Source organism: Etheostoma spectabile, chromosome 9, assembly GCF_008692095.1.
Source record: "Etheostoma spectabile isolate EspeVRDwgs_2016 chromosome 9, UIUC_Espe_1.0, whole genome shotgun sequence".
NCBI classification, from domain to species: domain Eukaryota; kingdom Metazoa; phylum Chordata; class Actinopteri; order Perciformes; family Percidae; genus Etheostoma; species Etheostoma spectabile.
Window position 1 is genome coordinate 23,830,686 of NC_045741.1, and position 13,497 is coordinate 23,844,182.

The following is a 13,497-nucleotide window of genomic DNA, read 5'->3' on the forward strand; positions in this document are numbered from 1 at the left end:
ACACACACACACACACACACACACACACACACACACACACATGAACACACAGATACCAAACGTTTAATTTGAAACACTGCTTGTCTCCATTTTTTTTAAAGCTTCCATGTTTGATAGTCTTTATATTATTACTTCTGTAATTCTGATTATAATTTGTATTATAAAGTAAATATATTACAAATTACAAATATATATATATATATATAAATGGATAGATAAAGTGTAGATTTTAAGTGTAAGTATTTTTGTTTCTATTCAATATAGAAATATAGTACATTTTACTGCATAGTATTTCCTTAAGACTATTTAAGGCATTCTAAACAAAGCAAGTTTTATCAGTTGTTACAATGGAGATTGGTAATGTCAGTAACTTTACAGTGTGTTCATCTCACCCAGGATTGTAACTCTTCTTCCAAGCCGTCTTTCTTTTGAATGTGTCTGTCATACTGGTTACAGATGCTCAGATGTGCAACTGCAAGTCAAAGCAGTCTTGACGTTGAAAATATAGCTGCAATGCAATTTTTCCGAGTTGGCACTGACAATCTTTAAAGCTTAGATCTATTTGTTCTTTTATTAGGATATTTAGGTTTTATGTCTTTTGTAAAGCAGCCATTTTAGACACTATGGTGCCATAAACTGACAAAACCCCTAACCTATTTCTCCCTCTGTAGGAGATAATGAAGCACTGCATCTACTGTTTTCTGACCATGAACCAACAGTTAACCATGTTAGTTTAATCTTCATTTTCAAATATCTTTTGAACAATATATTATACAATAAAAAACATGTTTGCACCTAAATCATTACAAATAGAACACATAATAATTGGTCCTTGTACAGACTATACCGACGATCCTTTTGGTAGCAATGTAATCTAAAATTATTTACTGAAATGTTTATTTATGTAAATGTGTTGAAGCACCCTTATGGATGAATCATACAGCAGTTCAAATCTTAATACTTAGCCCTGCAAACTTCAAGGATCCAGTCGATAACAAAGGATAACGTTGATACTGAAGGATGTGATTCACTCTGATAACGTCCCTCGCTACCAGGATTCAAGGAAGTCTGTCTGTTGCCAATTTCTTACTTAAAGATTTTACATAAGCAACGTCCAAGTGGTTCTACTTGTTTGTTTCTATCTGTTTAATACATGTATGAATATATCCAAACTATTATATAAAGTTCAACGGCTCTGAAAATGTGATTTATAAACCATTTTTGCAAGTTTTATTCCCCTAATCATTGTTAGAAAGTAATTTTTACACAAAAGCCATTCTGGGTGTACAAGTGCAGTGGTTCCCAATCTTTAGCTAACTATTTCAAACATGTATATGTTACTTTAGCTAACTATTTCAACTGTTTACCCATTACTTTAGCTAACTATTTCAACTGTTTATCATTTACTGTAGCGAACTATTTCAACTGTGTTACCCATTACTTTAGCTAACTATTTCAACTGGTATCCATTACTTTAGCTAACTATTTCCACGTGTACCCATTACTTTAGCTACTATTTCAACTGTTTATCCATTATTAGCTAACTATTCCACTGTTTATCCATTACTTTAGCTAACTATTTCCATGTTATCATATACTTTAGCTAACTATTCAACTGTTAAACCATAAGGCCAACTTTTAAATTATCATTCAACCATGTATTCATTAGCCTACTTTTAGCTAACTATTTCAAACATCTGTCCATTACTAACTACTAACTTCATGCTTACTCAACTGTCTTCATTACTTTAGCTAACTATTTCCACTGTGTATCCATTACTTTAGCTAACTATTTCCACTGTGTATCCATTACTTTAGCTACTATTTCAACTGTTATCCATTACTTACCTAACTATTTCAACTGTTTATCTTACTTTAGCTAACTATTTCAACTGTTATCCATTACTTTAGCTAACTATTTCAACTGTTTATCCATACTTTAGCTAACTATTTCAAACTGTTTATCATTATTAGCTAACTATTTCAACTGTTATCCATTACTTAGCTAACTTTTCCACTGTTTATACATACTTTAGCTAACTATTTCCACTGTTTATCCATTACTTTAGCTAACTATTTCAACTGTTAACCCATAAGGCCAACTTTTAAATTATCATTCAACCATGTATTCATTAGCCTACTTTTAGCTAACTATTTCAAACATCTGTCCATTACTAACTTACTAACTTCATGCTTACTCAACTGTTCATTCATTACTTTAGCTAACTATTTCCACTGTGTATCCATTACTTTAGCTAACTATTTCCACTGTGTATCCATTACTTTAGCTAACTATTTCAACTGTTTATCCATTACTTTACCTAACTATTTCAACTGTTTATCCATTACTTTAGCTAACTATTTCAACTGTGTATCCATTACTTTAGCTAACTATTTCAACTGTTTATCCATTACTTTAGCTAACTATTTCAACTGTTTATCCATTACTTTAGCTAACTATTTCAACTGTTTATCCATTACTTTAGCTAACTATTTCAACTGTTTATCCATTACTTTAGCTAACTCAACTGTTCTTATTTTACTTTAGCTAATTGTTTCAACTGTTAACCCATTAGGCCGACATTTAAATTATTATTTTAACCATGTGTTCATTAGCCTACTTTTAGCTAACTATTTCAAACAGCTATCCATTACTAACTTACTAACTTTATGCTAACATAACTATTTACCCATTACTTTTAGCTAACCATTTCCACTGTTTAGTCAATCATCAACTGTTCATTCACTGCTATTTCTGTTTTTGCTTACTAATTCAACCATTTATTATTAGGCTACTTTTAGCAAGATAATTTAACTATTTATCTATTCCTGGTAGCAATTTCAACTATTTCCACAATACTTTTAGTCAACTATTTTTACTGTTTATCCATTTATTTTTTTAGCTTTTTCACAATTTGTTAATTACTTTTGCTCTCGCGAACTGTTTATTGGTTAAGTTGAGCTAACTATTGGAACCATACATCCGTTGCTTTTCACACACCCTCAATCGCAACACCTAACAAGTCAGGTCAAATTATTTCAGCTACTCTTAAGTTTTTCCATGTAACCGCTCATGACTTCAATCAATCACTGTAGTGTATTTTTATCTCATTGCAAATACTGACCCACTTTGGACCAGCTTATAAAAAATCTTAATACAGAACCAGGTGTGGGGACAGATGCTCTGTACTGTAACAGTGTTTTCCGTCTGGGATAAGGTGCCATGAAAGTAGCTTGGCAGAAATAAATCCTAAGCTTTTAAATGATGCACTTTGAAGAGACTGTATGGCTCAGCAATATTGCCCTGACTCTGTAAATTCTTCCTCACTTCATGTTCATCATGTGCACAGTGTGTGAAGACTGAACACAGAGCCGGAGGCTTACACATAAAACACTCTGTCCAAAACATGACCGTATCGTATTGTGTATCGTGCATCTGTAAGGACCGTGCACACTCTGTACTTGACACAATACATTTCTCTCTTTGGATTACTGTTTTGCTGAATAAGCACCGTGTATTATATTAATACTGATGTGTGACTACTTGTTTGGTAAGATTTATAACAGGAGATGTTCATCAACTGTTAAAATGAAATCAAGTATTGCATTTGTGATTTTGTTACAGACACAAATTAGTAGCATAGTCAGTGTTAATCTGCTTTTTTTAAACAGAGCATTTACTGTACATGAGAGCATAAACCCACAAATGAATGCTTACAAATTTTAGAATATTCATGTTATGTAACAGTAAATCTCAAATAAAACAAACTAATTTGATTTGAATCTTTACCTGAAGAATTTTCTTTGTAAGTGTGTGAAAGTGTATGAATAACTAAACAAACCTCTTTTTTTTTTAATCCAGTAGCTTTATTGAAGAACAGGTCTTTAAATTGCATTTTTAAACTCTGTATGTGCCCAAAAAAGTCCTATTTACATATTGAAACAATTACTTCTTACAGACTTGAAGACAAATAAATAGTGCATCAAACATGTCCACCTTCCCAAACTTAGTTTGCTTTGAGCCTCATTACAGAGAGGAAGGTTGTAACAAAGTGACATGATGGATCTTTTTAGTGCTGGACCGATGTCCCCCTTTTGGCAAGCGGCAGGTTGGCAGGGGAAGGATGGACAGTGGTTAAACAGCAGGCTGAGCCCACATCAGGAACACTTGTTCATGCACATCAGCAGCTCCATCCTTATGGCGATGCGGGTGTGCCAGCCCAGCGGCAACAGGCGGATGTAGCGAGCTACGATGGGTGGGCGCAGCAGGTTCTGGACCATGGAGGTGCGGTCAGAGTTCCCATAGAAGACCTGAAGAGTAGAAAGTAGACCGCATGTAAAGATTCACTAGATCACTTAATCATCATGTCTTCACTTCATTTTTCTTTTGGATCAATTTACTCCGTGAGGAAATGGTTAGACCAAGACAGGAAACACATGTTATAATAAATTGTACTTTTATTGATCCACAGTGGGGAAGTTACAATTTACACTCTGTTTGTTAGTAATAACTGCATACACGCGGTTAGGGGGGTACGGTGCCTTGCTCAAGGGCACTTGGCTGTGCCCAGGAGGTGAAGTGGCATCTCTCCAGCTACCGATCCACACTTCATTCTTCGGTCCATACGGGGACTTAAACCAACAACCCTCTGGTTCCCAACCCAACTCCCTACAGGCTTAGCTACTGCCACCCCTGCCATGTTTGCACCATTCAAGAGCAGAAATGAATTTCCTATCTAGTTTATTATATGTACAGTATATAAACATGTGGATCCCATATGATGTTCTTAGGCTTATAAGATTGATTGGATCTCTAACTTGTTTTGATATTTTTTTTGATATTTATTTAGTATGTCTTTCCATCCATTAGATATTCCGTGCTCATGACTGTGCCATGACTTTCATTTGTAAAATGACTGGACGAAGTCAAGCAGAAGTGAAAACAAAAGTCCAGGTTACGGCTGAAACTAAATATAATTTTCATTAGTTATTATGTTCTTGATTAATCAATTATTCATTTGATCTAATTTCTTTAAGACAAAAGTGACTTTTTTCAAAGAGTCCAATCTCCAGAGATAACAGAAAAGCAGGAAACAGAGAATCTGGAACCAAAGAAATTCAGATTTTAGTTAGTTGGTCAATATCTATAGTTACTTAATATATCTATCATTTCAGCTCTGGTCCACATTCCAAAAAACGCCATGCTAAGCTCGCTGTGTCGCTAGCCCTATAGCATATGGCATTGTCATTAGTTTATTTCATTTCCAAATACACGCTGGTATCATCGTATGTTGAGTCCCAGTTTTGAGGTGAAATGATTTAATTCAGCATGTAAGTGCTAGCGGGGGGGACGTTAAAGCTGACGGAGTCTGTATGGTGAACGTATGCTTGATTTAAATCAACAGCTTTCAACTTATTATAAAACTTGTTTTTATTTTTTATGTTGCACTAACTCTGATGCTGAAATGCTTTGTGTGTGGCGACTTGGGACATTGATCTCAGTTACTCAAGTATTGTAATCAAGTACAAATTCCAGGTACTTGTACTTTACTTGAGACTTTTCTTTTCATGCCACTTTCTACTTTTACTCGACTATTTCAGAGAGAAGTAATGTTTTAATTTTTCCTCCACCACATTAATCTGACAGCTTTAGTTACTAGTTACTTTACAAATTAAGATTTAGGCACGTACAGTATGTGCACATGTAGTTTATAAAGTATGTGTTATTATAAATTAAACTACCCAACAATATGCAGGCCTACATGTACAGCTACATGATTAGAACATTAACACTTAGTAGGGATTTTTCTGCATTGAGTACTTTTACTTTAAATACTTTAAGTACATTTTCCTGATGATTCTTACAACTTAGGTAACATTTTCAGTGCTAGACTTTTACTCGTAACCGAGTATTTTTACAGTGTGGTATTAGTGCTTTAACTTAAAGGATATAAATACTTCTTCCACCACTGGCTGTATTCCCTTAGTGTGTGTGCGTGTGTGTGTGTGTGTGTGTGTGTGTGTGTGTGTGTGCGTGCGTACGTGCGTGCGTGCGTGCGTGCGTGTGTGTGTGTGTGCTGCCATTTAATAGATTGCCACAGAGACTATCATTCTCACATTTATATATATACTGTATATATATATATATATATGGTCCTATTTACTGTAACTGCTGTTAACAATGACAAGTCATACTGTATTAATTAACTCTGACAAGATTCACAAACCAATTTGTTTCATTTATTTATACTATGTAAGAGATTAAAAAAAACCAAAAAAACCCGACTGACTACTTTTTGGTGTGCTCACCCTGTTGTTTCCGGTCTGGTCTTTGTAGTAGATCCAGTTGAGAGTTTCCACAGTGCGGTACTGGATGCTGTACTTAGTAATCCACTCATCGGCGTCGCAGCGGCCCTGGCTGAGGATCCCAGACACCACACCCACCTCCATCAGGTCGATCTGGATCCACTGATGCAGGTCGTTAAACTTGGAGAGCCACGCACACCTGACGAAAATCAACACACAGGCTTGTACATGTATGTAGTACAGTATATACACTATAAGGAGCAATAAGAAGAACAAGGTTGTCATGACAAACCCAAAGCCTTGGTTGTTGAGGCGACCGTTGCTGGGCATCCATGAGGAGTACCATCCCGTGTACTGGTCCTGATTGGAGCAGCTGATCTGCTCTGATGTCACAGATCCAGATTCAAAGCCCAGAGCTTGGTGGTAGGGGCATTCTGTGGGGGGGCAGACGCACGGGTCACTGTGGCATCAAAAGCTTCTCATACGTAGGATTCTTAATAAATGAAGAGACTTTGAACTGATATTATTAACCCTTGGGTTCACCACTAACACCAACTCATTTTAAACCAATCATTTATTTAAAATTGCATCTAACTCTAAAATACCAAGCAGGAATTAGGAATTATTTTGACGAATAGTGTAATGTCAGAGGAACATATGTTGAAGTTAAATTGTTTTTTCCAAATGCTATAAAACTGAATAAAATAACCAAAAAAAATCAATAAAAGTAGTGAATTTATCATTCATTTTACTTGTGAAACCATCCATGTTCTTTTTCATCGAGGCACAAAGACAAAGAAATCAATCCAGAAAAGGAAGCAACTTTAGAAATGAAAAAAACAATTTGACAAACAGATCGGGACAAGGGAAAAGAAAAAAAGATATCAAAAGACATGTAAAGCAACTAAAAGCAGAAGCCTGGATGTCCAAAATCAGCCTCAAAAGCCACACCCGGGTCTAATACACAGTTTAATGTCCAAGTAACATTTCTATGGTTTGATGATTTTATTCTCTAATCTGAGCAGCCTTCCTGTTCGTGGTGATGGAGTTCACACTGAGCTCTGATTGGCCGAAGGGTTGCGTGATACGGTGGAAGACGATGATAGGGAAGTCATCTGATGTGTGCTGCCATGCCCGGTGACATGCGGGTAGGTGAAGGGAACAACCTATTTTGGGCTCCCTAATCTGCTCATCACGTTCCCGCACAGGTAATGAGATTATCTCACAGCGTTTGCCATTCCAGGCCTCTTCCCCCACAGTTGGTCATTTCTTCAACCCAAACTGGCATCGTCTCTGTGACAGAGCCCAGCCTTTACATAAGAACACGGTTTAAAGTGGGCAAGATCAGAGTAGATGGGGATTGTGCGCCGCTGCAGAGATGCAGAGACTCAGCCAAGGCTAGATTGAGTGTCAGCTCCCATCAGCTGTGTGATCCATAACACCAGCTCTGTGTGCCCAAGACAGCTAAAAAATCCCCAGGATGCAATGCTGCCCACCATCAATCTTCACTTGTGTGATGTTCCCTAATACGTCATTGTCCTTCACACAATGTGCATCCTGGTTTGAGGAGACGGCATTACATCACTCCACTCCAAGCTTCACATAACTGGCTCCCTGTCTGTTTTAGAATGCATTTTAAGATTTTACTGATTTTATAAAGCTCATCAGGGTCTGGTCCCAGACTACATCACAGAAATGCTGACCCCATACGAGCCTGTGGCAGCCTCAGATCCTCGAGTAGGGCCCTTCTAACGGCTCCAGAGTCGAGTGCCTTCTCCACCTGGACACCTCGGCTTCGGAACAAGCTGGATAAGGCTTGGTGAATCTCTGACTTCTTTTAAATCACTTCATCGTTTTTGGGGGCTTTTCCGCCTTTAATGGAGATTACAGCTAGGTCCCAGGACATGCAGGAAATCGTCACAGGTCGGACTCGGACCCTGGACCTCCGCGTTGAGGAATAAACCTCGGTGTAAATGTGCGCCTGGTCCACCAACTGAGTCAACCCGGCCACAAATCACTTCTTAAAACCCACTTTTTAGTCTTGCTTTCATGTCATGTTTTTTTTCTTTTCTTGTATTTTTACCCTATCATCTGTTCATTTCATTTTTCTCATTCATTTGTTGTTTTACATGTCCCATCTTCCATTTTCACTATTACAAGGATGTGTGTATGTGCGTGTGTGTATTGAGCTGTGTGTGCTTCTGTCAAGGCGCTTTGTAAACTATTGTTTTTAACCCTTGTGTTGTCCTGCAACGTTTTGTTTTTCTAGGTCAAACTTTTAACGTTTTGGTCGTTTTTCGACACTTTTGTCGTTTCCCCCCGATGCTTTAGTCACTTTTTCCCAAATGTTTTGTCACTCTATGATGTTTTTGTCAATTTCTTCTGGGCTTTTGAAGCTTTTTTCTTCTTTCTTTTAAATTTTTTTTTTTCCAAATGCTATAAAATTGACTATAACACACAAATTTAATGAAAGTAACGAACTGATCAATTATTTTACTGGTAAAAACACAAAAAGTTCTATGGAACTATCCACGTTATTTTGTGTGTGACAATTTGGTTGAAAGAAACCCAAATTTCTTGTATAGGAACTTTTTGAAAATGGGTCAAATTGACCCGAGGACAACAGGAGGGTTAAAGGTGCTCTACAAAAAAACTTTATTATATTATAATTATGTCTTAAGACACATTATTATTCTTTGGCTTTTAACTCCATGTGAGTGGTGTTGTCCTCTGATGGCTCTTATTGTTTTATTGTATTTTAGTATTTATTATTTTTATCTATTTTTTTATCTTTTTAAACCAGATGCTCTTATTTTGTTTTTACAATATTTTACATTAATTGTTTTGTATGTTTGAGTTTTCTGTGCAGCACTTTGGTAACTTTGTGTTTGTAAAATGTGCTATACAAATAAAGTGGATTGGATTGGATTGGATTGGATTATAGTATACATATTTTTGCACATTCTGCACTCAATCCCTCGAGCCTTTTTTTTCTCATGTTAAACAGCTATTTGTTTACATCTGTTTCTGTATATATTCAATTTTTTGTTTGTTGTGTATGCACATTCCCCATAAGCATAACTTACTGTGGAAAAACCCTTTTTTCTGAAATCATCATGTCCCCATTTATCACCTTTTTAAACGTACGGGCCTGGTTTATAACAGCATTCAACTACATGTCCACACAGGTGGTGTTGACCGGGTGGAGTCCTCACCTGGCATGCAGTTGAGTGGGCGAGCCTGAGGTGGCGGAGGCAGCAGTGAGGTCGGCAGGACAGGTGGGATGACAGTGGGGGGGGGTGTCGGTGACTCAGCAGACTCACAGTCACAGGTGCAGGCTTTTGTGTTTGATGTCCATGTCTCGATCACCTGCTGGTCCTCCTCCTGGAGCTCCTCCTCCGGGACAGCCTCGTCCTCCGGGACAGCCTCGTCCTCCGGGACAGCCTCGTCCTCCTGAAGGAGACACGTGGACGAGTTAAACAAGAGGTTCAAATCACACCTCAAACTTCTTCCAGGGGGTTTATTAGTAGACTCTTACCTCCTGTGAGTGGACAGCGATCAGGGCTGTGAAACGGAGAAGCAGAGTGAATAAATAACTCAATTAATACTTATTAACACAAAGGAACCTTTGCAGGTACATTCACGGTGAACGTGACAAACATCTCTAATTAGTCTGCATGATTTGTGTATATGTGACCAGAAGAAACTTGAGAAAAAACACAAAATACAGACAAAAAATAATGACTTTTCCCAATCATAACAATTGTGTTGTTCACTGACCACTGTGAACATGGCTAAAAAAAAGACACTACAACCAAGGCAGACACTGAGCAGCCTATGTTCCAGTTTTTTTAGGGCAGACAGAGAGCATTATGATTTAATGTCCCTCATGCAGGTGCACAGTGACTTACCCTGAGATAGAAGCAGGAGGAACAGCAGAGCAGCACATCGAGCAGTGACCTCCATCTTCCTCTTCAGCTGTGCTGGAATGCGATGAGTGTGTGATACCCAAAGCTATGGTAGATGGGATTACTGTAATCCACAGGCCTGTAATGGCCTTATCTAATACTTTTATTGGCCCTTAGATGCCTTCTTAGGCTTGTCTATTGTGGTCCTGCACCTGTGGCGATACCATCACTTCATGAATCACTCTTCATGGCAGTGGTGTCTTCCAGGACAATGCAATCACCTGTGGTTATAACCTGCTCATGTGCTTGAATACACAGATGACATGTTAGACGCTCTAGGCAATGACTCACAACAATCACAGATGAGCCTGTGTTACAATTTCCAACGGGATGTCCTAGTGTCCTATGTTTCCTGTCTGTACCTCACCTGTCACCATCTGATTAAAAAAAGGTAAAAAGTCAAAATTCCCCCCAATGAACTTAAAAGAATATCAGGTGACATGTGCCTCTTTACAGTGTAAGTGTACTTTTTTGGGTACATTTTGGGAAACAGCCTTGTTCAAACATACTTATAGGCATCTAAAGCCCTACACTTACCACTTCTAAATTTCACTCCTGGTGGGTTATTCTGCCTTCAACCATCCGGTTCCTTGCGGTTTGATTGATGTTTATATATATATATATGTATATTATATATTATTTTTTTTTAATATTTTTTTTTGACATATCAAATCAAGCCAATCACATCAAGCCAATCACATCCGTGATATCGAGTTAAACGTTAGGATAGGCGGAGAATGTAAAGCAATGTTAGCCAATGAACAACGGTGTGAGCGCGTCATTGGCCAATCAGCAGCCTGATGCCGACTGGCTGTGTATGTTTCAGGGTGGCGCTGGGTAGTTCATTTCTCCAGAGGGGAGTACAGTGTTGTTATTCAAGGTAAGTAGTTTTTAACGGGTATAATTTGACCTTTTCAACTAAAATATGAGGTATTTAAAACCGGCTCGGCGGTGGCTGAGCAGCCCGACGCTAACCGCTGAGTAACGGTGGGAACGCGACTTCCGTTCGGTTGTGTTGGTAACGGTAACGCTGAAGACGAGATGATGGTTTTAGTCATGTTTTTGGTATAACTGGAGATAACTGGCGTTTTAGCTGTTTATGGCAATGGCAGTCTCATGTCATTTAAAAAAAAAAATGTATCTTGAATTAAAACGTCTCTGGTAAACTGTTGAGGCTGAATGAACGTGAAGTTAAATGGTGCGCAGTTTATCTTTAACATATGCTAGCTTAATAACTAACTAGCTACCGGTATGTCATTGACATGAGATTATTACATGAATCGTGTTTTTTTTTTTTTAGTTTGGTTGACCTGATTAAAATGTAATTTGTCTTGTAAATTGCTAATTTATTGAGCCCCTCCCACATGTCATGCAGTAATAATTTCCTCAATTTGGCTTTAGTTAAGAATCAGACTGGCTCTTGATATCTAGGTTACATCCGGTTTCACATTCTGAGTGGTTAGATGTGTCTCTTTGAATGCTTTTTGCCTCTTTCTGTGGAAGCACCCACTCCTTTATCTCTCCTTGTGTTTCACAGCTCCTCTGTCTGTCTGTCTGTCTGTCTGTCTGTCTGTCTGTCTGTCTGTCCTCTCTTCATTTCAGATGCAGTTCATGCTTCTGTTTAGTCGACAAGGCAAGCTCAGGCTCCAGAAGTGGTACGTGCCTCTGTCTGATAGGGAGAAAAAGAAGATCACCAGAGAGCTGGTGCAGACGGTCCTGGCTCGAAAGCCCAAAATGTGCAGCTTTCTGGAGTGGAGAGACCTCAAGATTGTATATAAGAGGTGGGTATGAGTTGGGACTTGTTTATGGACAAAGTGCTCTGTGGTTGAAAAGAATATTTCACACTTCCCTGGGCAATTCATAGACCTGTCATTCATAGACACGGCTCAGTCGGAGAGGCAGGAGAAAGTGTTATCAAAGTGACAAAGGCATCAGGACTGACTCCGACTACAATGAGAGAGAGCGTTAATCGTGCTTCTTTATATCTTGTTGCCCTGCCAACAGACAAGCAGGCGGATGATTGGTGAACCCGGTGACCCAACACGGACAGGCAAACATAGCACTTGAGGTGTTGACGTGTCAGTGACTTTGCATCATTGTACAACAAACACATTAATAGTTTTTCATGTGTCTACAACAATTCAATGGACTCGTTTTGCATCCTATGAAGGCATAAAAGTAAAAGTAAGTAAGATTAGGACTGCTCCCTTTGGATCTAGTTGTACTACAGTTGTCAGAATATATCTGTTCTCCATTAGGTATGTGTAGCTATAGAGTGTCCTACCTACTCACATGTCAAAAGAGAGTTGTTGGTTACATCTGTTTGATTGTTTATATATTAATTATGTGCCAAACATGAGCAATACCTTTGCTGAAGGTGAAGGGAAAGAGGTCCAAGAATAGAGAACAGTATTCAATATTAGTTGAGATGTGTTGTGATTTTTAAGGAGATGTGAAGGGCCACAGACATTTGAAAATATAGGATTTGGAAAGATGGGTTCTGGAGGACACAGTTCTAGTCAAGCGTAGCAACTAACGCATTTCACACTAACATTTCAATTATATTCTAGCAGCAGTCCAAAAGTCAAATATATTTAGTTTTCTATCACATATGACAAAGATAGGCAGGAAATCATCACATTTGAGAATCTGGAAGCAGAGAATTTTTTGGCATTTTCAACTACAACAAATTCAAATCCTCAAAATATGTACTGCATTCCATCTGACCATGTGTCAAAAAATCAATCTGGGATGAGAGACAAGGCTGAATCCACCGACGGTGCAGCCCCACTCGCTGATATATTTGCCAAAGCAAATTGCCTTCAGAAAGAAATGCTCTGAGCTCCCTGCCTTTTGTGAATCAGACAACATAACTCTAAACACAACATTGTGCAAAGAAATGCACTGAGAGCAAATCCATGTTTAAAAAAGGATCTAACTTTGTCATCAGGTGGCCACATGCAACATTAAGAAGCAAATGATAGCTTTGACAGGTTTGAGCCGTTAACCTCCTCGTGCCCTGCCGCCGGGCTGCTCTGGGACTCAGCTCCGGTAGAAGGGCCCCGACAACTTAACAAGTGAAGGGACGCCTTTGTGTTGAGCCTGGCTGTGCCTTGCATCCGATGGCACTGAGCAGTAGGGGTGCACGATATACGCAAGTTTAGTTTAGTTTAGTTTAGTTTAATAGTTTATTTGAACAAAAGAAAAAACATTAAAATAAAAG

The 13,497-nt window shown here is 38.3% G+C and overlaps 2 protein-coding genes across 9 annotated transcripts in view; one reads left to right on the plus strand and one right to left on the minus strand.

The window, feature by feature from the left end:
* Positions 1-3,857: 3,857 nt before the first annotated feature.
* On the minus strand, positions 3,858-10,406 carry LOC116696075 (retinoschisin). The gene is made up of 6 exons (XM_032526794.1): positions 10,218-10,406; positions 9,845-9,870; positions 9,522-9,759; positions 6,599-6,740; positions 6,310-6,505; positions 3,858-4,311 (listed from the first exon to the last, which is right to left on the minus strand). The coding sequence occupies exons 1-6, from the start codon at positions 10,270-10,272 to the stop codon at positions 4,159-4,161; spliced, it is 810 nt and encodes a 269-aa protein (XP_032382685.1). The 5' UTR covers positions 10,273-10,406; the 3' UTR covers positions 3,858-4,158.
* A 632-nt stretch (positions 10,407-11,038) lies between these two features.
* LOC116696082 (AP-1 complex subunit sigma-2) overlaps positions 11,039-13,497 on the plus strand; it is a 33,908-nt gene continuing 31,449 nt past the window's right edge. For all 8 annotated transcript variants that reach the window (XR_004333613.1, XR_004333614.1, XR_004333615.1 and 5 more), the window contains exons 1-2: positions 11,039-11,154; positions 11,877-12,055. Coding sequence is in view for 5 of the 8 variants with exons in the window: in XM_032526804.1 (XP_032382695.1) it covers positions 11,877-12,055 (179 nt within the window). In the remaining 3 variants the exon portion in view is untranslated. The remainder of the gene's footprint in view (positions 11,155-11,876; positions 12,056-13,497) is intronic.

What these genes read in the sequence shown, in the direction of transcription:
- LOC116696075 (XM_032526794.1), bottom strand. Translation starts at nt 10,272, where the DNA reads ATGGAGGTCACTGCTCGATGTGCTGCTCTGCTGTTCCTCCTGCTTCTA. An exon ending in CCTCCTGCTTCTATCTCAGG is followed by an intron (nt 9,871 to 10,217) that starts GTAAGTCACTGT and finishes TCCGTTTCACAG; the next exon opens with CCCTGATCGCTGTCCACTCA. An exon ending in CTCAACAACCAAGGCTTTGG is followed by an intron (nt 6,506 to 6,598) that starts GTTTGTCATGAC and finishes GATTTTCGTCAG; the next exon opens with GTGTGCGTGGCTCTCCAAGT.